The sequence below is a fragment of the Hemibagrus wyckioides genome, linkage group LG09 (assembly GCF_019097595.1).
Source record: "Hemibagrus wyckioides isolate EC202008001 linkage group LG09, SWU_Hwy_1.0, whole genome shotgun sequence".
NCBI lineage: Eukaryota > Metazoa > Chordata > Actinopteri > Siluriformes > Bagridae > Hemibagrus > Hemibagrus wyckioides.
The window spans coordinates 3,324,092-3,348,827 of NC_080718.1; the positions used below are offsets into that span (position 1 = coordinate 3,324,092).

General features: G+C 37.4%; 1 protein-coding gene across 6 annotated transcripts in view; it reads right to left on the bottom strand.

Moving 5' to 3' along the window:
- si:ch211-266g18.10 (titin) overlaps positions 1–23,714 on the bottom strand; it is a 29,189-nt gene extending 5,475 nt beyond the window's left edge. For 2 of the 6 annotated variants that reach the window (XM_058399684.1, XM_058399683.1), the window contains exons 1-21: positions 23,362–23,714; positions 20,545–20,742; positions 20,320–20,424; positions 20,157–20,237; positions 19,918–20,022; positions 19,598–19,717; positions 18,662–18,781; positions 18,445–18,564; positions 18,313–18,342; positions 17,737–17,763; positions 13,737–15,176; positions 11,531–11,596; positions 11,292–11,435; positions 10,147–10,188; positions 9,969–10,016; positions 4,111–9,627; positions 1,832–1,870; positions 1,527–1,571; positions 1,254–1,307; positions 871–1,023; positions 11–58 (exon numbers count right to left, since the gene is read on the bottom strand). In XM_058399684.1, coding sequence (XP_058255667.1) covers positions 11–58; positions 871–1,023; positions 1,254–1,307; positions 1,527–1,571; positions 1,832–1,870; positions 4,111–9,627; positions 9,969–10,016; positions 10,147–10,188; positions 11,292–11,435; positions 11,531–11,596; positions 13,737–15,176; positions 17,737–17,763; positions 18,313–18,342; positions 18,445–18,564; positions 18,662–18,781; positions 19,598–19,717; positions 19,918–20,022; positions 20,157–20,237; positions 20,320–20,424; positions 20,545–20,742; positions 23,362–23,380 — 8,521 coding nt within the window. In that variant the 5' untranslated portion in view covers positions 23,381–23,714. Of the gene's footprint in view, positions 1–10; positions 59–870; positions 1,024–1,253; positions 1,308–1,526; positions 1,572–1,831; positions 1,871–4,110; positions 9,628–9,968; positions 10,017–10,146; positions 10,189–11,291; positions 11,436–11,530; positions 11,597–13,736; positions 15,177–17,736; positions 17,764–18,312; positions 18,343–18,444; positions 18,565–18,661; positions 18,782–19,597; positions 19,718–19,917; positions 20,023–20,156; positions 20,238–20,319; positions 20,425–20,544; positions 20,743–22,721; positions 22,782–23,361 lie in introns of all 6 variants that reach the window. The other 4 variants (XM_058399685.1, XM_058399686.1, XM_058399688.1 and 1 more) reach the window with 4 other exon arrangements.
- Between the last annotated feature and the right edge of the window lie 1,022 nt (positions 23,715–24,736).

Here is a 24,736-nt window from a genome sequence, read left to right on the forward strand (position 1 = left end):
TAATACAAACCTTTCTTCATAACTGCAGGTTTTACTTTCTCCTTGAATTCTTTAGGCTCTGCGAAAGAAAAAAAAAATTCTGGATTTAATAGTTTTGGTCATGAGGCTACCCTTCTTAGCCATTTTATTAGATTCGCCTACATTCAAATACAAGATACAGGTGTATAGCTACTGACTGTAGACTTATTTTTATGCACAGTTTCTCTAATCCAGGGTCTAATCACTTGCTGATCTTGACTTTCACTAGACTCAAGTGTGACTTCTGCTCGTTTGGAATGAAAACCTGCACCCATAGCAGCCCGTTTCAGATAATACTAGAATACCCTGTTCTAATCCATTATAAATGAAAGACATTAAGACCACCACTGCACAGATATTAATTGGCTCCACGATCAGCAATGACAAACAATGACATTGTAGTATGTGTTGGATTGGTGCGAGTGTATCAGGTACAGCAGCATTGGTGGAGTTTTAAAAACCTCAATGTCACTGCCAGAAACAGTCCACCAAATCTCTTTTCATTAGCCGTTGGCAGTGAAATAAGTACAAGTTGTAAGTTACAAGATGTTATATATAAATAAATAAACATATACTGTATAAATCTACAGAAACTACAGAATGTAGTCGCATTTGCAATTCATTGAAATCCTTATATTATATATTATCCTTATATTATATATAGTATATTTATGTCTATATATACTGTATATGCATTCTTTCTACTTTGCTGCTGCTGTAACGTGGAAATTTCCCCACTGTGGGATGAATAAAGGTTATCTTATCTTATCTTATCTTATCTTATCTTATCTTATCTTATCTTATCTTGTATCTTATATGTATATTTTTGTGAATATTCTATCAAATAAAAACCTTTGAGCGTTCGATTGTCCATCCTTAATTGATCAATTTGGGTTTGTGTGACCTCCAGGTCAGTTCTTATTTCACCAATGTCTTTCCTCAGTATATCCAGAATGGACAGTTTTTGGTTGATGGCTTTAAGAAGCTCCACTTCCATGGCGATATCTGTATGCATTGACAAGATATTTAAAAAACAATATATCAGTAAATCTGTTCAATAACATAATGTTTTATAATGCTCATATGTGACTGTGAAATCTTATCTGAATATTTGAAGTCTGCTGGTATGATTCTTAAGCTACAGTAGCTACAAGAATGTAGAGGACTAAAAACTAATGTAATAAATGAACTAATAAAGGATTCATGCTCAGAAAGTTAAAACTACACAAGGGTACCTTTGGCACTGGGATACACCACAGGGATCTGTGTTTCTTTAGTGACTTCTGGCTCTGTCAGAGAGGGAAAATTAGGTCTTAAGTTCATTTTATAGTAATTATGTGTTAAATATATTGTTTTATTTAATACAACTTATTACAACATGAACTAATGATGGGCTAAGGCATGTGCTAATCACAAACAGATGAATTCATGTGGGAACAACCACCTTAAGTATACGTTAGTAAATTTGTTAGTTAAGGCATAAAGGCTTCTTTAGTATATGGTTGTACCTTTCTTCACTGTGATCGGTGTAGCCTTTTTGGCAACATCACGCTCTGAAAAAATGAATAATTAAAGCTGCTATTGCTTTGTAAATCATATGCATTCTCTTAAATGACATTTTAAATGTCTTGAAAACAAATAGGAAAATATCTTGCTAACAACAATACAATCACCCACACAAAATCAATAATCCCTTTCTATGATGCAAGTTTGCTCTTTCTTTGGCCTTATAAAATAATTGAGTTTTAACAAATAAAGAATCTAAATAATGTATTCATTGACACAGAACCTAAAAATTATATGTTAATGGTACCCTTCTTCACTGGGACTGCCTCCTTGGCCATTTCAGCCTCTGAAACATTAAAAAAAGATATTTTGGACTGAACAATTTGGCAAGGTTACGCACAAGGACCCTGAGCAGGTGCCTTAATCCCACACCAGGGAAGAATCCAATATTCTGCAGGTCTAAAGCTCCAAACAAGGTGATCTATGCAATGATCTAATTAAAACACTGCATAAGTACTGGTTTATAGTTTAAGACTTTGGGCTACTGATCAGAAGGTTTCAAAAGTCTTTAAATACAAGATGCCATAGTTGGGTTCTTCAGCAAGACTGTTAACTCTCAAATGATCAGTTGTGTCCTGTATCCTGGACCACAATAAAGCCTCATTTGAAATTATTTGGGTTGTGCACTCTACATTTACAAAGTATTGCTAAGATGCATATTATGCAACTAAAACAATGGTCAACAGATAAAATAGAATGAAAAACTGTAGTGCTGAAATTAGAATCTATGAATGCCTTTAAATAACATTTAAAGTTAAATTTGATTGTTAATTTATTTTTTATTTTTTATTTATATTTATTGGTACGTTCTTTGACAAAACACATAAAACTCATTGTGGAATAAGAAATACAGTGAGGGAAAAAAATTATTTGATCCCCTGCTGATTTTGTACGTTTGCCCACTGACAAAGAAATGATCAGTCTGTAATTTTAATGGTAGGTGTATTTGAACAGTGAGAGACAGAATTACAACAAAAAAAATCCAGAAAAATGCATTTCAGAAAAATTCTACATTGATTTGCATTTTAATGAGTGAAATAAGTATTTGATCCCCTATCAGTCAGAAAGATTTCTGGCTCCCAGGTGTCTTTTATACAGGTAAGGAGCTGAGATTACAGTAGGAGCACTCTCGGGGAGAGTCACCTGTCCACAGAAGGAAGCAATCAATCAGATTCCAAACTCTCCATCATGGCCAAGACCAAAGAGCTGTCCATGGATGTCAGGGACAAGATTGTAGACCTACACAAGGCTGGAATGAGCTACAAGACCATCGCCAAGCAGCTTGGTGAGAAGGTGACAACAGTTGGTGCGATTATTCCCAAATGGAAGAAACACAAAAGGACTGTCAGTCTTCCTCGGTCTGGGGCTCCATGCAAGATCTCACCTCATGTAGTTTCAATGATCATGAGAACGGCAAGGAATCAGCCCAGAATTACACTGGAGGATTTTGTCAATGATCTCAAGGCAGCTGGGACCATAGTCACCAAGAAAACAATTGGTAACACACTACGCCGTGAAAGACTGAAATCCAGTAGCGCCCGCAAGGTCCCCCTGCTAAAGAAAGCACATGTACCGGCTCATCTGAAGTTTGCCAGTGAACATTTGAAAGATTCAGAGGAGAACTGGGTGAAAGTGTTGTGGTCAAATGAGACCAAAATCCAGCTCTTTGGCATCAACTCAACTCGCAGTGTTTGGAGGAGGAGGAATGCTGCCTATGACTCCAAGAAGACCATCCCCACCGTCAAACATGGAGGTGGAAACATTATGCTTTGGGGGTGTTTTTCTGCTAAGGGGACAGGACAATTACACCGCATCAAAGGGACGATGGACGGAGCCATGTACCGTCAAATCTTGAGTGAGAACCTCCTTCCCTCAGCCAGGGCATTGAAAATGGGTCGTGGATGGATATTCCAGCCTGACAATGACCCAAAACACACAGCCACGGCAACAAAGGAGTGGTTCAAAAAGAAGCACAATAAGGTCCTGAAGTGGCCTAGCCATTCTCCAGACATTAATTCCATAGAAAATCTGTGGGGGGAGCTGAAGGTTCGAGTTGCCAGACATCAGCCACGCACCCTTAATGACTTGGAGAGGATCTGCAAAGAGGAGTGGGCCCAAATTCCTTGAGATGTGAAATGTGTGCAATCCTGATGGCCAACTACAAGAAATGTCTGATGTCTGTGATTGCCAACAAGGGTTTGCCACCAAGTACTAAGTCATGTTTTGCAAAGGGGTCAAATACTTATTTCACTCAATAAAATGCAAATCAATGTATAACTTTTTTGAAATGTGTTTTTCTGGATTTTTTTGTTGTTATTCTGTATCTCACTGTTCAGATAAACCTACCATTAAAATCATTTCTTTGTCAGTGGGCAAACGTACAAAATCAGCAGGGGATCAAATCATTTTTTCCCTCACTGTACCTTTCCTATGGAATGGTTCAGATTTTATTTATGATGTTTATTGCTTTTTAATGGTTCTAATAGGTAATACAGTTGTTAACTTGGAAAAGAAAACCAAATTTACCTTTCCTATGAGAAGGTATGGGTCTAGCCTTCTCTGGTTTGGCCATCTCTTTTGGAACAGGTTCAGGTTTTGCCTTCTCTTTTGGAGCAGGTTCTGGTTTTGCTTTCTCTTTTGGAGCAGGTTCTGGTTTTGCTTTCTCTTTTGGAGCAGGTTCAGGTTTTGCCTTCTCTTTTGGAACAGGTTCAGGTTTTGCCTTCTCTTTTGGAACAGGTTCAGGTTTTGCCTTCTCTTTTGGACCAGGTTCAGGTTTTGCCTTCTCTTTTGGAGCAGGTTCAGGTTTTGCCTTCTCTTTTGGAGCAGGTTCAGGTTTTGCCTTCTCTTTTGGAGCAGGTTCAGGTTTTGCCTTCTCTTTTGGAGCAGGTTCAGGTTTTGCCTTCTCTTTTGGAGCAGGTTCAGGTTTTACCTTCTCTTTTGGAACAGGTTCAGGTTTTGCCTTCTCTTTTGGAACAGGTTCTGGTCTTGCCTTCTTTTTTGCTACGGGTTCAGGTTTTGCCTTCTCTTTTGGAACAGGTTCAGGTTTTGCCTTCTCTTTTGGAACAGGTTGTGGTCTTGCCTTCTCCTTTGGAACAGGTTCAGGCTTTGCCTTCTCTTTTGGAACAGGTTGTGGTCTTGCCTTCTCTTTTGGAGCAGGTTCAGGTTTTGCTTTCTCTTTTGGAACAGGTTCAGGTTTTGCCTTCTCTTTTGGAGCAGGTTCTGGTCTTGCCTTCTCTTTTGCTACGGGTTCAGGTTTTGCCTTCTCTTTTGGAGCAGGTTCAGGTTTTGCCTTCTCTTTTGAAGCAGGTTCAGGTTTTGCCTTCTCCTTTGGAACAGGTTCAGGTTTTGCCTTCTCTTTTGGAACAGGTTGTGGTCTTGCCTTCTCTTTTGGAGCAGGTTCAGGTTTTGCTTTCTCTTTTGGAACAGGTTCAGGTTTTGCCTTCTCTTTTGGAGCAGGTTCTGGTCTTGCCTTCTCTTTTGCTACGGGTTCAGGTTTTGCCTTCTCCTTTGGAACAGGTTCAGGCTTTGCCTTCTCTTTTGAAGCAGGTTGTGGTCTTGCTGTTTCTTTTGGAGTGGGTTCTGGTTTTGCTTTCTCCTTTGGAGCAGGTTCAAGCTTTGCCTTCTCCTTTGGAGCAGGTACAGGTTTGACCTTTTCTTTTGGAACATGTTCAGGTTTTGCTTTCTCTTTTGGAGGAGGTACAGCTGTGGCCTTCACTTTTGGAACTGGTTCTGGTTTTGCCTTTACTTTTGGAACAGGTTCCGGTTTTGCCTTCTCTTTTGGAGCAGGTTCAGGTGTTACCTTTTCTTTTAAAACATATTCTGGTTTTGCCTTCTCTTTTAGAGTAGGTTCAGATTTTACCTTCTCTTTTGGAACTGGTTCTGGTTTTGCCTTCTCTTTTGGAGCAGTTACAGGCTTTACCTTTTCTTTTGAAATGGGTTCAGGTTTTGCCTTCTCTTTTGGAACTGGTTCTGGTTTTGCCTTCTCTTTTGGAGCAGTTACAGGCTTTACCTTTTCTTTTGAAATGGGTTCAGGTTTTGCCTTCTCTTTTGGAACAGTTTGTGGTTTTGCCTTCTCTTTTAGAACAGATTCTGGTTTTGCCTTCTCTTTTGGAGCAAGTTCAGGTTTTGCCTTCTCTTTTTGAACAGGTTCTGGTTTTGCTTTTTCTTTTGAAATAGGTTCAGGTTTTACCTTTTCTTTTGGAACAGTTACAGGCTTTAACTTCTCTTTTGGAACAGGTTCTGGTTTTGCTTTTTCTTTTGAAATAGGTTCAGGTTTTACCTTCTCTTTTGGAACAAGTTCAGGTTTTGCCTTTTCTTTCAGAACACTTTCTACTTTTGCCTTCTCTTTTGGAACAGGTTCTGGTTTTGCCTTCTCTTTCAGAACACGTTCTACTTTTGCCTTCTCTATTTGAGCAGGTTCAGGTTTTGCCTTCTCTTTTGCAACAGGTTCCGGTTTTGCCTTCTCTTTTGGAGCAGGTTCAGGTTTTGCCTTCTCCTTTGGAACAGGTTCCGGTTTTGCCTTCTCTTTTGGAGCAGGTTCAGGTTTTGCCTTCTCTTTTGGAACAGGTTCAGGTTTTGCCTTCTCTTTTGGTGCAGGTTCAGGTTTTGCCTTCTCTTTTGGAGCAGGTTCCGGTTTTGCCTTCTCTTTTGCCACAGGTTCAGGTTTTGCCTTCTCTTTTGGAACAGGTTGTGGTCTTGCCTTCTCTTTTGGAACAGGTTCAGGTTTTGCCTTCTCTTTTGGAACAGGTTCAGGTTTTGCCTTCTCTTTTGGAACAGGTTCTGGTTTTGCCTTTTCTTTTAGAGCTGGTTCAGGCTTCTCTTTTGGAACAGGTTCTGGTTTTGCCTTCTCCTTTGGAATAGGTTCTGGTTTTGCCTTATCTCTTGTCACAGGTTCTGGTTTTGCTTTCTCTTTTGGAGCAAGTTCCAGTTTTGCCTTCTCTTTTGGAGCAGGTTCCGGTTTTGCCTTCTCTTTTGGAACAGGTTCAGGTTTTGCCTTCTCCTTTGGAACAGGTTCTGTTTTTGCCTTCTCTTTTGGAGCAGGTTCAGGTTTTGCCTTCTCTTTTGGAATAGGTTCTGGTTTTGCCTTCTCTTTTGGAACAGGTTCAGGTTTTGCCTTCTCTTTTGGAGCAAGTTCCGGCTTCTCTTTTGGAACAGGTTCAGGTTTTGCCTTCTCTTTTGGAGCAAGTTCCAGCTTCTCTTTTGAAACAGGTTCACGTTTTGCCTTCTCTTTTGGAGCAAGTTCAGACTTCTCTTTTGGAGCAGGTTCTGGTTTTGCCTTCTCTTTTGGAGCAGGTTCAGGTTTTGCCTTTTCTCTTGCCACAGGTTCTGGTTTTGCCTTCTCCTTTGGAACAGGTTCAGGTTTTGCCTTCTCTTTTGGAGCAAGTTCAGACTTCTCTTTTGGAGGAAGTTCCAGTTTTGCCTTCTCTTTTGGAGCAGGTTCAGGTTTTGCCTTCTCTTTTGGAACAGGTTCAGGTTTTGCCTTCTCTTTTGGAACAGGTTCAGGTTTTGCCTTTTCTCTTGCCACAGGTTCTGGTTTTGCCTTCTCCTTTGGAACAGGTTCAGGTTTTGCCTTCTCTTTTGGAGCAAGTTCCGCCTTCTCTTTTGGAACAGGTTCACGTTTTGCCTTCTCTTTTGGAGCAAGTTCAGGCTTCTTTTTTGGAGCAGGTTCAGGTTTTGCCTTATCTTTTGCCAAAGGTTCTGGTTTTGCCTTCTCTTTTGGAGTAGGTTCAGGTTTTGCCTTTTCTCTTGCCACAGGTTCTGGTTTTGCCTTCTCTTTTGGAACAGGTTCAGGTTTTGCCTTCTCTTTTGGAGCAGGTTCAGGTTTTGCCTTCTCTTTTGGAGCAGGTTCAGGTTTTGCCTTCTCTTTTGGAGCAGGTTCAGGTTTTACCTTCTCTTTTAGAGCAGGTTCAGGTTTTGCCTTCTCTTTTGGAGCAGGTTCAGGTTTTACCTTCTCTTTTGGAACAGGTTCAGGTTTTGCCTTCTCTTTTGGAGCAGGTTCAGGTTTTACCTTCTCTTTTGGAACAGGTTCAGGTTTTGCCTTCTCTTTTGGAACAGGTTCAGGTTTTACCTTCTCTTTTGGAGCAGGTTCAGGTTTTGCCTTCTCTTTTGGAACAGGTTCAGGTTTTGCCTTCTCTTTTGGAACAGGTTCAGGTTTTGCCTTCTCTTTTGGAACAGGTTCAGGTTTTGCCTTCTCTTTTGGAGCAGGTTCAGGTTTTGCCTTCTCTTTTGGAACAGGTTCAGGTTTTGCCTTCTCTTTTGGAGCAGGTTCAGGTTTTACCTTCTCTTTTAGAGCAGGTTCAGGTTTTGCCTTCTCTTTTGGAACAGGTTCCGGTTTTGCCTTCTCTTTTGGAGCAGGTTCAGGTTTTACCTTCTCTTTTAGAGCAGGTTCAGGTTTTGCCTTCTCTTTTGGAGCAGGTTCAGGTTTTGCCTTCTCTTTTGGAACAGGTTCAGGTTTTGCCTTCTCTTTTGGAGCAGGTTCAGGTTTTGCCTTCTCTTTTGGAACAGGTTCAGGTTTTGCCTTCTCTTTTGGAACAGGTTCAGGTTTTACCTTCTCTTTTGGAGCAGGTTCAGGTTTTGCCTTCTCTTTTGGAACAGGTTCAGGTTTTGCCTTCTCTTTTGGAACAGGTTCAGGTTTTGCCTTCTCTTTTGGAACAGGTTCAGGTTTTGCCTTCTCTTTTGGAACAGGTTCAGGTTTTGCCTTCTCTTGTGGAGCAGGTTCAGGTTTTGCCTTCTCTTTTGGAACAGGTTCCGGTTTTGCCTTCTCTTTTGGAGCAGGTTCAGGTTTTACCTTCTCTTTTAGAGCAGGTTCAGGTTTTGCCTTCTCTTTTGGAGCAGGTTCAGGTTTTGCCTTCTCTTTTGGAACAGGTTCAGGTTTTGCCTTCTCTTTTGGAGCAGGTTCAGGTTTTGCCTTCTCTTTTGGAACAGGTTCCGGTTTTACCTTCTCTTTTGGAACAGGTTCCGGTTTTACCTTCTCTTTTGGAGCAGGTTCAGGTTTTGCCTTCTCTTGTGGAGCAGGTTCAGGTTTTGCCTTCTCTTTTGGAACAGGTTCCGGTTTTACCTTCTCTTTTGGAACAGGTTCCAGTTTTACCTTCTCTTTTGGACCAGGTTCAGGTTTTGCCTTCTCTTTTGGAACAGGTTTAGGTTTTGCCTTTTCTCTTGCCACAGGTTCCGGTTTTCCCTTCTCTTTTGGAGCAGGTTCCGGTTTTACCTTCTCTTTTGGAACAGGTTCCGGTTTTACCTTCTCTTTTAGAGCAGGTTCAGGTTTTACCTTCTCTTTTGGAACAGGTTCAGGTTTTGCCTTCTCTTTTGCAACAGGTTCAGGTTTTGCCTTCTCTTTTGGAGCAGGTTCCGGTTTTGCCTTCTCTTTTGGAACAGGTTCAGGTTTTGCCTTCTCTTTTGGAGCAGGTTCAGGTTTTGCCTTCTCTTTTGCAACAGGTTCCGATTTTACCTTCTCTCTTGGAGCAGGTTCAGGTTTTGCCTTCTCTTTTGGAGCAGGTTCTGGTTTTGCCTTCTCTTTTGGAAGAGGTTCAGGTTTTGCCTTCTCTTTTGGAGCAGGTTCCGGTTTTCCCTTCTCTTTTGGAACAGGTCCTGGTTTTACCTTCTCTTTTGGAGCAGGTTCCAGTTTTGCCTTCTCTTTTGGAGCAGGTTCCGGTTTTGCCTTCTCTTTTTGAGCAGGTTCTGGTTTTACCTTCTCTTTTGGAACAGGTTCAGGTTTTGCCTTCTCCTTTGGAACAGGTTCAGGTTTTACCTTCTCTTTTGGAACAGGCTCAGGTTTTGCCTTCTCTTTTGGAGCAGGTTCAGGTTTTGCCTTCTCTTTTGAAATAGGTTGTGGTTTGGCTTTTTCCTTTCGAATAAGTTCAGGTTTTGCCTTCTCTTTCGTAGCAGGTTCATGTTTTGCCTTCTCCTTTGAAGCAAGTTGTGGCTTTGCCTGCTTTTTTGTAACATGTTCATGTTTTATCTCTTCTTTCGAATCAGGTTTGAGTTTTGCCTTCTCTTTTAGTTTAGGTTTTGTTTTGGCCTCTTCTTTTGGAGCAGCTTTACGTTCTGGAAAAAAAAAATTCAAGCAGTCATTTAACATTATTTAATAACTTCCCCTGTTATCATCAATTTCCTACAATGAAAAAAGAAAATATCAAACTTAAAATTCCTTTCTTTGAATGATGTGTCCTTTTAGACTAGGCTCTATGATTGATCATTCAAGTTGGATATTCATATGTTGTTGCCGTGTTCAGCCACATAGTTAATTTTTGTTCAGGTTTATACTTACAGAAAGTCACAACACTTTGCATCCTCTCTTTGTAATGTAACTTACAAATTTCCAAACATCAAACATAAAAGCCTTGCATATTTCAAGTGGATTAGAATAAATTAAAAATAGATAATACCTTTCTGTATAACAACTGGTCCAACTTTCTCCATGGTGACATTTATAGCTGCAACACATTAAAGAAGGGGAAAACTTTTCATCTCATTTCACAACTAAAAACAGCAATGAAAGTTTTGTTTGAATTGATAATCAATAATATGACATGAGGAAGCCAGAAAAGACATATGATTTCATACCTTTAATTGTAACATTAACCCTCTCATCATAGTCTCCAGGCTCTGTAGGAAAGGAGAATAAAGTCTGTGAGAAAATTTAGTACTACTTTCCTGGAGTGGAAACTTTATGATGAATTGGAATGGAATTTTATGATGAATTAGCAAGATGTGACTTTATGTAACGTTGTGTTTCTTTATGAAGATGTCCACCAGAGCATCACTTCTAAATTTAGTCCATCTGATTCAGTCTATAATTCAGATGATTAGAATCCCAACAGGCATCTGAATATCATTATATTGAATTGACAGTTACTTTGTTTTATAACTGAGCTCGAGTGAGGTGGAAAGAGGTTGTTTTTTTCCACTACAATATCCTGAATGCAACTTAACACATTTCACTTCTAGTTTTTCTATGAAACATGTACATACCTCTTGGCTCTGTTGGTTGTAGGGGAAAATCTTTAATAATATAATCAGACTACACACCCTGACACAACCCAGTGTATGAAATAATCAGTAAATAAATTATTTTAATTTTTTTCTTTACAATATACAGATTTATGAAACTCAATTTCAATCCAATATACGTTGAATATTCAATATCTGTTTGTATTTCTTAAAACCCTAGCCTATTTTGTGTATTGTTTACTTTGTGTATTGTTCACCTAGCCTTTTTTAGAACATCTTATAAGCTACGCAGATATGAATGCTTTCATGGAAATTAGTGGACTTTAGAGCCATACAGTTGTCTGTTATTTGAGATTGTGCAGCTCTCCATGATGTAAGAATGAGTGAACACTAATGGAGGGCTATTCTATGGATTAGTGAAAGAACTGTCAAAGAACATTAGAATTGTGTAAGATGGAAATTATTTTTTTTTTCATTCACTTTCTTTGGTTTCATTCTGGTTTCAGTAAGTAATCAAATACATGGGATGTGCTGGAAACTAGAAAATGATCATCTGGTAACATAACACACATTTATTGATTAATTTTCTATAACATCATGCATCCCAAGTGTTTTATTACTTATTTAATAAAAGCTAAAGTGTGGATTAATGGTTCCTATAATAATCCCTTTCATACAGGGATCTGGTAGAGGCTGTCTTATGACTTAATGTGATAAGATTTAATATTATTATTCAAATTCATCATCGTGATTCTCACCTTTAAGTTCTGCCATCTTGCTTACGTCCTCTTTACGCTTTTTCCTTAGTCTCACCATTTCTTTTATCATCTCTTTTTTCAGCTTCTCTTTTTCTGTAACAAGTTTCCGTTCTGTTTCTTCTGTAGCCTTTTTAGCATGCATTTCTAGAAGAATGCACAAATTGCAGTCCTCTTAAAATACAAAATCTTCACAGGTGATATCAGTGTGCATGCACATAGGTAAAGTATAAGAGGCTTACCTTGAATGGCTTTGTAAACTTCCTCCTGAGCTTTTTTCTCGTTGGCAATTCTTTCTTGCTCCAGAACTAAAATTCACACATGTAGGTTACATGAGAGACATTTATAAATGAATTATATCAACACAAAAGAACCAGTTTATTTTGTAATCAGAAATAGAGTGCAAACAGACACAGAGACAAAACTGGACAGTAAACAGATAAAGTTATAACAGATAGCATAGCATGTAGTAATGTGTGATTTAAATATTGTACAAGAGAAAATAGCAAAAGTGAAAGAAAAAAACACTTAAAGGTGTATGCTTATGTAGCTTATGTAGATTTATACACTGGTTAAATAAAGAAAAATTCTTCATACCTATCTAAATAACAACATGAATAGATAATGACAGTGTGAGATAATGACAGGTACAGATAACTAAAATTAACCTACTAAAATAACTGAGATAAATAATAATAATAATAATAATAATAATAATAAGAAGAAGAAGAAGAAGAAGAAGAAGAAGAAGAAACTAAGGACATCAAAATATAATTAATTTCAAAATATACATAATATAAAATAATTTCAGAATATACAAACAAAATCACTGAATAAAATTAGTAGCTATTACTGAGATAATAATAATAATAATAATAATAATAATAATAATAATAATAATAATAATAATATACAAATGTAAAACATAAAATATATACAAATTAAATATTTTTATATATTTATATATTATATTACATTAAAAAAATAAAAATAATTTTATAAACCTCACTAAAAACTTACTTATGAATCTATTTACTGGCACCTCATTGTTTCTAAATAATCCAGCTTTATGATTCACATGTGAGGTGTTTTTTAATTTGTTGTGGATATATTTATTCAGTTAGTTGGATTTACTTGGTATAAATATGTCAAAAAATGTTCTTAAAGTGGGTTGAAGATTCAAAGAACTGTTCTGTAGAAAATGTGTGCTCTTGATTTTTGTCCTTGGTATAAAAAGAGCAACAGCATGTGAACGCTATCAGTGTCAAAGCTGGGCCTTTTATTTCTGACAAACTTGAGAAAAATGCCAGTGATACAAAATCAGAGCCCTTTAGATTAGAATTATAACATTATAAATGTAATAGATCTATCTATCTATCTATCTATCTATCTATCTATCTATCTATCTATCTATCTATCTATCTATCTATCTATCTATCTATTTATATTTTTGTCTGTCAAGCTGCTGTTTTTTAACTATCGATAGATAGATAGATAGATAGATAGATAGATAGATAGATAGATAGATAGATAGATAGATAGATAGATAGATAGATAGATAAACAGACAAAATAAGATAAACAGATAAAAATAGATAGACAGAACTACTGGCAACCAGTAAAACTCAAAAATCCTCGTCACTCGTCACTCCTGGTTGTCTTGGATTATCACAATGCTTGTGTTGTACATTAGCAGCGTCTCTTTTAATTCTGATTTTAAACAATACACACTCATACTGTTTCATCAAATAATTAATTATTGTACTTTCTGGAACATTTCTGGGGCATTATTACAGTCACAAATCGGTATTCCTCCATATAATATGAAGATCACTCAATACTGTTGCATGGCATTGATGTACCCGTTAATAAATCTGCTAATGGTGCAAGAAAAGATGAAAACTAATGAGCATTTGCTTGAAACATTTGGTTTACATGACATTTTTGGTTTTGTATTTGACAGTACAGGGGTGTGTTTCCAGGTAATAAACAAGGCAAGTGAGGAACAAAAAATTTAATGGAGGTCATACAGTATGTTGTGTGTGTATGACTATTTTGCGAGCATTTCTTGAAAGCTCTCACAGATATTTTAACAAATATGTTAGTATAAAGCAACCTTTAACCTAGTCTGGCAAATAGCAGCTAAGTCGATACTCAAGCAATCGATTCACAGCCCAGGGGTTAACTCTGTACATGAATCACACAATAATGGATCTTAGCTTGGCCAAATCTATCAGGGAAAGTACAACATTTTTTATGTAATCTTTTTCATGTAGAACAGCATTCAAGATCACTTTCAAATAAAGTATGCTTAGTGAATAAAAAATGGATCGTGTCGATCCGATCCTTTTCAGGAAACACACCCCAGATCATAACAATAAGCAGGCTTAAAGACAAGGAAGGAGCATCCATATAGATAAATATAGTTATGAAATAAACATTGTTATACCTTTTTCATTCTCTTCATGAAGCTGATCTTCCTGATCTTTGGTTTCCTTGGTTGTTTCTCCATGCCTTACGTGATCTCTTTTGGCTGGTTGTCTCTTTCTATCGTTGTTGTTATTATTTTCATCGTCACTCTGAATAACATCGTCTCCTGTATGCAACTGATCATGGACCACATTATCACTTAATTCTACATTATGGGGCTCTTCACCATTATCTTTTTCCTTTACTTCCTTAATCTCATTTTCCTTTACTTTATCCTTGACTCCATTATGAGCAGCAAGAGATGATTCGCTGGTTGCTGGCTCCTGAAGAACTGTCTCTATATAAGCTTCAGTTTTATTTTTTTCCTCATCACTGTCTTGTGTAGGAACTTGTGTTGAGTTTATTAGTTTCTCTTCATCAAGAACTAAAGAAACATCAGAGAAAGGTACGCTTGTCTCAGATTGGTCTTCATCGGTGCCTTCGGTTGCAAGTGGTTTTAATTCTTCAACGTCGGAAGCAACAGATTTCTCCTTAATTGTGGTATCTGAGAACGTATCACCAGTTTTTGTTTTAGTTTGGTCTTCATCGTTCTTGTTTGTTATAGTATCTGGTTCCTCATCACCACTGACACCAGAAACAACCGGTTCGTCTTCCACGGAAGGTTTTAAATTGCCCTCCTCAAAATTGGAATCTGTGGAATCAACAGATTCCTCTTTAATAGTGGCCTCTGAGAAAGTGTCAACAGCTTCAGTTTGGTCTTCATCAGTCTTGTTGGTTGCACTGTTAGGTAATTCTACTGGTTCCTCATCAACAGTGACATCAGAAACATCAACATTTTCAACTGATTCCTCTTCACCAAGGTCCTCTGAGTGAGCATCTACATTGGTTTGGTCACTGTGGTCCATTGTTGCTGTAGAATTTATTGGTTCCTCTTCATCACCAACAGTATAAATATGAACGTTCTCCTCAGCTGCAACTTCTGAAGAAGTGTCATCTGCTTGAGGTTGGTGTTCATCTATCTTCTCATTTTCTTCTCTTTCATCACTGAGAGAAGCCTTGACAGTTTCAACTGGGTCTTCATCTGCCATCTCATGAATCGTCTCCATTACCGCTTCAACAGTATCCTCTATGACTTCACCCAATTTAGCTTCATGTGAGTCAGTTTCCTGATGTTCTTCCTTTAGTCCAGATGCTTCCTTGTCATCCAGGATATAATCAACCATATAATCTTCCATATTTTCTCCTGGATCTTTATCAATGTCCATATCCAGTAATTCTGCTAAGCTTACATCGTCATCAACATCATCATCCTCCTCCTCTTCTTCAGATCTCTTCCTTTGGTCCTTCACCTCTGTAGCCTCAATGTCTTTCATGTTCCATTTAGCAATTTCCTCCTTCAAGAGCTTGCTTTTCAGATTACGGTATGCCGCATCCTTTTTCCTGACCAGTATCTCTGCAACTGTTTCATGAAGCCATTTTGTGTGGTTACAGATATGATGAGGTGTAAAATTCCAACCCAGTCTCATGCAAAATTTGTAGGACGTCCAACAAGCAAGGACAAATCAGTCGAATTGACTTTAGACAAAATGAAGATGTAAATAATTCCACCACTCGTGTTAAACTTTTCATAATGCTGGTGTGATTGTCAGCTATCGTAAAGGTAAAGTGACAGATAGTTTAGATAAAAAAGGGAATTAAATAGACCACAGCACTGGTGTACTCTCTGAGGCTGAGTAAACTAGTGAATTATGGGAAATGGATACGTTCTATAGGAGAAATGTATGAGTCTCGAATGGAAAGTGTTAGTGTTGGAAAATCGGTCTGGTATAAAAGCCACAAAACACCTCAGGACATGCTGTTATTGGAAAAGAATCAAGTTTGAAGTGGTAACTGTAACTCTGATTCAGTAACCCTCTCAATCATTGACTATTTTCCTTTAATGACACACCCCCAAAGTAATTTATTCCTTACTTAACATGCAGGGAAGGACAAACTGTTGACAACTGACCTCATTGTACATGGTGTACATATTTAGCAGTTCAACTTGAACTAAAATGCTTTCAATGGCACGAGAAACTATAATATCCGATATAATGCAAATGCATACACCAATCAGAAATAACATTATGACCATCTGTCTAATATTGCGTCAGCCCCCCTTATGCTGCCAAAAATAGCCCTGACCCGTCGAGGCATGGACTCCACTAGATGTCCTGTGGCATCTGGCATCAAGATATTAGCAGTAGATAGGACTTACATTATTTAAATGATACTTTTGATAGATACTGACCACTGCAGACCGGGAACACCCCACAAGAGCTGCAGTTTTGGAGATGCTCTGATCCAGTGGTCAAGCCATCACAATTTGGCCCTTCGTCAAACTCGCTCAAATCCTCATGCCTGCCCATTTTTGCCCAATTAACAAAAAACCTAATTACATGTAATCCTACCACAGCGCTATTGAATCCTCGAATCTAATTGGTCAGAAAGTCTGGATTAATTTTCACATTTATATTAAAGCCCTCAATGTAATGTATGTTATTGTTTCTATAGCAACCAAAACACATGCATACTTAGTGATACTGTGAGGCCTATAAGAAGATTTGATCATTTTTGGAAGGTGAGGTGCTTTGTAACAGTTAAAGGAAGTGTTTTTAATTAAGGAAAGTTTCCAGAGAAGGACAGAAGACTGACTTTTCTCGGTAACACAACAAGTTGCATTTTTTCACCTTTTATTAGTTCCGGAAATAACTTAATTTATCTCATGGATATTTCACAGAAGTAACTATAAAGGGATAAAAAATGCATGTTGTTGTTAGCGTTGGCAAATTGCTGTGGTACAAGATTGTGGAATAAAAGACTTCGGGAGCACACAGCACACTCCTTTGGGTTTTATTCCTTTGTGAAGAAGAATGTTAAAAGAAAGGACTTCCAACTCAATCTCACCTACGTTTTAGGTTGTTTTTTTTTTTTTATAGGAAGTAGTTGCTTACAATGACATGGTTAGCACTGTGCAAACAACATGCCTACAGTATATATTTACATTTTTGGCATTTGGCAAATGCCCTTGCAATTTCAATCTCATTTTATACAATTGAGGGTCAAGGGCCTTGCTCAGGGGCCTAGCAGGGGCAGCTTGGTGGACTGGGGATTCAAACTCACAACCTTCACAGTGTTGGACCATTAGTCCAACACTTTAAACCACCAAGCTACCACATCCCATATATCATCTAAAAGACGTGTGTTTAGCACAGAATCAACAGTGATACAGTATAAGGATTTGTTTCCTATAAAAAAAAAACTTTTCCTTGAATGAATTCTCTCAACCTAACTTGTGTGAGTGCTTACAGATTTGCCTTTGTGAGACCGAGTTGGTATTTCTGTCAGACTCGAGAGTGGAAAAGAAAAGTGGAAATCAGAAAAGGAAATCAGAGGGCAAGGCATTTCACATGGATATGTTTATTTTTTTAATCTGGGATTTTTTTTTTTTCATGCACAATCATTCCAGATGAATATTAGACAAGATTCGCACGTATAACATGTTTTTTTCTTTAAAATACTATATATAAAGCACAGAAAGGGTTGAACGACAATGCAGAGAAGAAATCACAATCAACACACACTCTGTTAATACAGGAACGATTTCTTTTTTTTTTTCCATGCACCATTAGGATTCATGATCGAAAACAGATTATATATAGATATATTTTTTAAAGCTTTTCCATTCATCTATTCTGTCCCAGGAAGGTAGTAGCACATTAGGCCCACAGACAGAAACAATTGATTTTTTAAAATAATTATTTAATTTAATTAATTTATTTATTTTAATGTCAATTGTGAAGTAAATTGTGGCCATGCACCAGTTATTCTTTCATGCTCCTTTTTTCATCAGTGCAGTCTCAAGTTTAGCCACTTTGACAAACATTTTAGTTTGTTTTTTCCGAATTACGGTCGATTTTTATTATTATTATTTTTTTTTTTTAGAAAAATTGTAATTTGTAAAAGAAAATGTTACTAACCTTTTTCCTTAGGTGGCAGAAATTCTCCTGTGGATATTACATGTAGAAACATGGCATTAGAGATGCAATATCATAACATTAGCATAGGAAATGTAAATAACATAGAATTGCAATTTTATACACTATAAGCTAGGAAATATAAAATACATTGAAGTGAAGGTACATTTAATAATATTTTCAAATGTATTTTAAAGAAAATTTAAAATTTCAAAGAGTTAGAAAGTTAATTATTATTTATCTAATATATTTCAATTTATGGTTTTGTTTTAACAAAAAAAAACCCCCAAAAAACTAAGGTATATCCAGCCCCCAGTTTATAAATAAATTTATCTCACATTTATCAATTTCTGTTTTTTTTTTTTTTTTTTATTTTGCTTGTTTTTGTTTGTTTGTTTTTCTTTAAACTAATGTCTATCTAATATCTAATTTATTCAGAATTATTTTATATTTATATTTATAATTAATAAATTTTATATTTATTTTATAATATTTTTTAGAATAGTTATTTAGTATTTATTTATTTTTGTTTAAATGCATTTTCTGTTTTTTGTTTGTTTGTTTGTTTTTAATACTAACCTTTTCTCCTGATCACATGCGGCGTGTCGTCTAATCGCAAAAGCAGCAAGTCATAAAAAGGCACAAAACTTTGACGCATCATTTAAATGCATATTAAACGAATCATATGATTTCCTAAACCTGTGTACATACCTTTATCCTCCATTAGCATATTAGAGAGATAGGCTAAAAACATGTCCCTTCGGTCGGAGAATTCCTCAACGGTGTCTGTGACAACTTTCATAGGATCAAAGTTAAGGTCTGAAACACCACCTGGGGGGAACAGAAATAAAATAGAAATCCAATGAAAATGTTTATTAGCTGTCTTATTTTTTATAAACCCACAAATGCTTGGTTGTCGTGGTCGTACCTTCATCACCAGAGAACAGGTTGGACACGTGTGAGACGATGTTGTTTTTGAGGTTTTGTGCTCCTTCAAGAACATCGCTGGCTAATTCCATGGGAGTTGTGCTTGTTTTAGGAATCCAGACTAAGAAAGATAAGCTCAGTTCACGTCGTTGTGTATTTTCTGATCAAAATAGGGGTAAGACTAAACATAAGCACTTGATTTTAAGCACCACCATCTCCCCCAGCCAAAAAAACAAGAAGGGGGATAGAAAATATGGACTAAAGAAGCTACAGTGTTGTTTCTGTTGTACTGTTCTAATTTTATGGCTGTAATGTCAATGTAATATGATGTAACATAAACACAAGAAACCATTTATAATGAAAGATAAAAACACACTTTAATACGATGGCATATAATTGAGAAGGTGGCAAATAAAGCTTATGGTCTGGTAAATCACCAGGATATTGCTGTATAAAAAGTATAAATATAATGATCAAATTTTTCACTGCAAATTGGATTTAATGTAAAAATATGGCTTGCCTTATTACTGCAGTTCCAGTTTCCCTCTAATCACATTTGACATTTTTATTCTGTGTTAAATATCGTCAATGTCTCACTATCATACCCTCTTGCAGTTCTCTAATATGTTAAGAATAAGGCAAAAGCATTTATCATGCTCTATGATGTTGAAATTGATGCAAAAATGTAATGTTTATCATATGCACAACACTTAAATGATATCAGATGTGTTTATCATGGCAATTTCAGGCAGTAATGATTCATTGATTCATTGATTCAGTGATTCAGTGATTCATTGACTGACTGATTCATGTGTGTTTGTAATGGACTGTTTTCTTGGTTATGTAATTAATGCTATTGTGATAGTCTGTTTCTTATCTCCACAGACACACAGATGGTTTAAATTCCCACAAAACACACTTGTGTGTTTTCTCGTACCTTCAACACTCTTAAACACTCCTGAGAACGAGCTCAAGATGACCATCGTTTTGTCTGATGTCTTTGCAACAGCTTCAGCGACCATTTCCAAAGGACTGGCGATTACCGCATCCAAAAGATCTAAGCAGGGCAGAGAGTGAAGAAGATATATATTCCAAAGAAACATATACAGCTTGTATAACTGAACATACGCTTGCCAGTTTATTAGGTACACCGATCGAGTACCTAATAAGCTGGCGGCTCTATGAAGTTCTGTTTCAGTGTACTTCTTAGTTACATGTCATTGTCATGATTCTGTATGAGTTGTAATGATGAGTTACCTTCAAACATGTGGAATAAATGTACAACCCGGCTCCTAACCTGGTCATTCATTTCATTTAATACACCAATTCCAGGTTTAAGGTATGAAGTAACTCCTTCAGTTTCTGTGAGAAAACAGATTAAAAGAGAAGAAATCATTATCATTATTATCATAAAGTGGTGAAACATATAATTATTCGTTGGGAAAATAAATCACGTTGAACTAAAAGCAAACAAATTGAAACTCCAAGAAGATCACCGTGTAACAGAAACGACGTCGAGGAGTCAGCCCACTGGTTAACTACAGCCACTGGATCGGTGATTACAGTAGGAACGTATTCTGTGAGTCAGAATAAAATGTAATCATTAGAAATTTGTTTATTTGCACCTATACAATCTTCATATTAAGTGTCTAAACTCACCGTGTGCATTATTATAAATGTCATTTAAGTGGTTCATTTTGTCCGTAAAGCCCTCCACAGCTTCATTCACTGCTGTCATGGGATCTGAGCTAATGTGCTGTAAATCTATAAAGACAGAACATGAGAACACATGACTTCCCATTTCTGATGATCGTTCCTGAGCCCCATGATCATCTTTCATAAATACTGGTTGATGAATGTATTCATTTTTATCAAGTCGCTTACTCGTCAGCTGGTCATCACTGACAAAGTCAAACATAAAAATTCCAGCTGCAGCCCAGGAGATTAGAAGCGTAATGATGACCAGCCACTGCACAGGACTCTTTAAGACCCTCACGAAGCCGTGGTTTATGACCTGAGGAGATGTGGAGTGCACGACTTCCTGATCTTGGGCGTCCATAGCGACGGGCTCTGCTCCAGATGCTACGGTACAAGATAGTAGCGTGGGAATAACAGATAAGTAATCATTCTATGTGTGATTCATTTCTTTTACACAATCCTGTCACAACATCATGGGATTATTCCACCTCCCTGCCCGCAGAGGTCTCCCTCCCCTGTGCTCTACCTAATCAATTCTAGGTTATTTCCTGTTTATAGAGTATATAAGGCCCAACATTCTAACTGATGCCTCTTTTCTAAGTGATTAACACTTCACCCACATCCTTAAGATTCTGAACAAGAACAAGGAACAAGAAGAGGCAAGGCTTTTGGATCAGGAAATCACAGGTACTTAATACACAGAAGTATTTTGTAATATTAGCTATAATGCTAATAATATTAGTAATATAATGTTGTAAGGCTTGGAACTCATGTTGTTTGGGCATTTATAATCTTTTACAACAAATAGCACACATTACATGTGTTTTCAGATTTCAGATCAGCTAAAATAAACGACAAGGGGAGACTCCCAGAAAAATTAAATGAACCGAGTCACTTAAATGATCTTCTCTAGAGGTAGAAGATAAACTCAGGCTGAGAAAGTCAGCACCAGTACACAAAAATGTAAGCAAATAGGACAGAAAAGGCTTTACAGGCTTCTGGTAGTAGTGGGATTAGACAGAGAAGCATGGTGAGTTGATAGATATTTCAGTGAGAACCCTGAGCCTGGTGGTACAAGCGTTACAGGCTGAACAACCTATAGGTCAGTATTTGCAAATTCTGGGGCAATGGTAGCTCAGGCTCTGGGTTATTAATCAGGGTTCAAGCTGCCAAGCACTGGTGGGCCCTTGAGCAAGTTCCCCCAAAACCCCCTTAACAACCCCCCACCCCATCCCTAGGGGCGGTGCATCATGGCCAACCCTGTGCTCTGACCCCAACTGTCCAAGGATAGGATATGCAAAGAAAGAATTTCACTGTGCAGTAATAAAGGCTTACTTAACCTAACTCTCTCATAAACTAATCCCCCAATTCAGTGCAATAGATTAGTGACCAAATGCACACAGGAAGACATATTGCCCATGATGCTTCTACAGTGCATTAAGGGATGTCCTAACATCGCTGTCGGTAGTAAACACTGTTGAATTTGTTAGGACTGTTGATTTCTGTAACAGCAGTTTGTGGAGTTCTAATTCAAATCACAGGTTTATATTAATGCACTTGTTTTCCAGTGGAGTAAAGAGTCGACAAAAACCAAAAACATCAGCTAAACCTGCGTCTAAAACTAATCTTGATTATTATGTGCTGTTTAACTAAGAATAATGTTGTATTATTGAAGTTTCCATTAGGAGGCATTTATTGGAGCCTGTATTTATGGAAGGAGTCTCAAGTGTCAGCATTTTGTCAAAGAAAAAAAGAGGGTGGAAAAAGAGGCTGGTGAGGGAACAAGCAATAACAGGAACTAAAAAGTTGAAGTTGTTTAAATTGCAGTAAGGGAGAGAGATAACACACACTAGCTTACATGGCAAGCAACTAATTCTTGAAATGACTCTCAGAAATTCTCTTTCCTACATGTACCAGTCTATTTATTTCAAATGACTTGAGCAGAAGCTCTCTCTCTCTCTCTCTCTCTCTCTAGGTCAAATATTTCACACTTCTCATATGTGCAGTGCAGAAGCTATCTTTGGTGTAGTGCATATCAGGATATCTCAAGCTTTCTAAATGCAAATGAACTTACATAAGTAATTATTTACGCTAAGATTTTCAAGAGAAACTCCACAACTCCTGGTCGAACACTGGGTCAAAACAGTAACTTGATACAGTAGGAATAAACGAGTGTTATATTACATGACGGTAACAACGTTAATATGTCATTTAGTGCTTAATGGCGTTACATAAGCACTAGAACTGTTATAGAATTAGAGGTTTAAGTGTAGATGAGGTAATAAGTCAGAAATGAATCCTAGCAGGGTGAAGTCATGGTTCAGTGGACTACTGGTTAAGAAGCACATCCCAGCACTACCAACCTGCCATGACTGGTTTCTTGCTTAAGATCTTCAACCCTCAGCTGTATCTTGTGAGTTAATCTGGTTAAAAAAAACACACGTCTTACTTCAACGCGTCCCATCCAATAGTGGTTCATTACATCTTAACAATTTGCCGATAATTACACATTTAAACGTGATTATCAGCACGATATCCATTTGTAGCTACATTTGTTGTGAATTTGCATTCATTTCACTCTCGTCTAGTTAATAAGACAAAATGTGCAGCATGTTATGTTACAGCATATATTAAGCCCTTCGTCACTGAAGACTTTTATGTGGTGGGGAGATTTTATTTAAGGCTCTGATAATGGAGACTCCTTACAAAAAAGTTAAATCCACCTTTTTTTTTTTTTACAGGAGAAAGCCCAGAATTAATCAGAACTGTGGCCTGATGGGGATATAAGCCTGGTATTTAAATATGGATAGAGTACAGGATTTCTTGCTGAAGGTTTAATCAAACTGGATAATCAGAGTAATTGATTGATTTGTCTTTAAAACGCTTCAAATCATATGTGCTAAACAAAAAAAACCTATCACATCTACTTATTACGTCATAAAAATATTTTAAATGTTTTCTTTCATTCATAGAAGCTAAATGATGAAATAAATAACGCAATACCTTCGGTTTCATTAGTCATAGTGTGACCTGCTGTGGAAGCCTCAGCTGATCTCCTGTCCCGTCGCACTGGTTCCACCTGGTTGACGTTAACGCTGCCCGGTTTGTTAGTCCCCCCATACAATCCTCAGGTGGAACCTCATTAAGTGAGTCCAAAAAAAAAAAAAATCTAATTGTCCAGAGTAGATTCAGTGAGCATGGTGAAGGCCAGTGTGGCAAGATGGTGCTGGGGGGAAACTCCAAAGAGGCACTGAGGCACTACGGTTAAACAGGAGAGGCAGCAAACACACTTGCTAATAATTTCAGCGGCGTAATTGGCGCCTCACATGGCCATGGGGCAAGAAAACATGCACAAGAGATTCAAGGTAACCTTATCCACCACAGCCACTGGTTATTCTTAGCTTGTGTTCTTTCCACCAGCTGCCCACAGCCTTGCCTTTTTAGGCTGCAGGGGGGACGGGGGGTCTGACTTCATCAGCCATAATGATGTGTTGATATGCACAATACGATCGTTCGTTTTCCCTTCATCGCCATCATCATTATATATGTATATTTATTAAAAATAGTCACGCCTTGCTTCTTTTGGACTGATTTAAAAACAGATGCGGTGCTTTAAATACTTCTCATATCTCATATTCTATATTAAAAAGGCTCAGAGGTTGTTATTATTATTATTATTATTATTAGTAGTAGTAGTATTATAAACTAGAAGCAAAGATCAGAGATAAAATTAAAAAGGGACAAAAAATTAGGGATTGAAAGAGTTGCACCAGAAGGCCATTCTGATTGTATTCACTACAATATCAACAAGATTTATTGAAAAATGTATAGTAATTTTTGAGCATGTACTGTAGTAGAGTATATACAGCCCTCCTCTGGCCATTGACAGTATCACTAAAAATACTAAAGCTGTTGTTTGTCCAGGTTGTGGTTGTGATATTAGATACGATGGTTCAAATCTAGATGTTTCTGAATGACAAATTTAATCCAGCCTCCAAGACCTTTTTGGTCAGTGCTAAGTTCCACTCCACAGTGGTGGTTAATATGAAGCTCATATCAAAGTAGACACTCAGAGATAGTAGTTTTCTATAAGTATTTGTTTTTCCTTAGCCGCAATATTCATAGAAAAGTCCCCAAAGAACAAAATTCTTTCCACACAAGTGTTTCAATCGTCAAAGTAAATGTTGATCTCAAACCCATTTCTGCTCTCCGGGATGCCTCGAGTGCTTGTTCTTCTGAAAAACAGCTTGAATTTGATCTTCAACCAGTAAAATTCTGGGTAAGGTTATCCAACACACATCTAAAACACAGTGAACGCCAACAGGATACTGACTCCCTTTATATCAGTTCCCTTTATATTTGTTTATACTGATTGAAA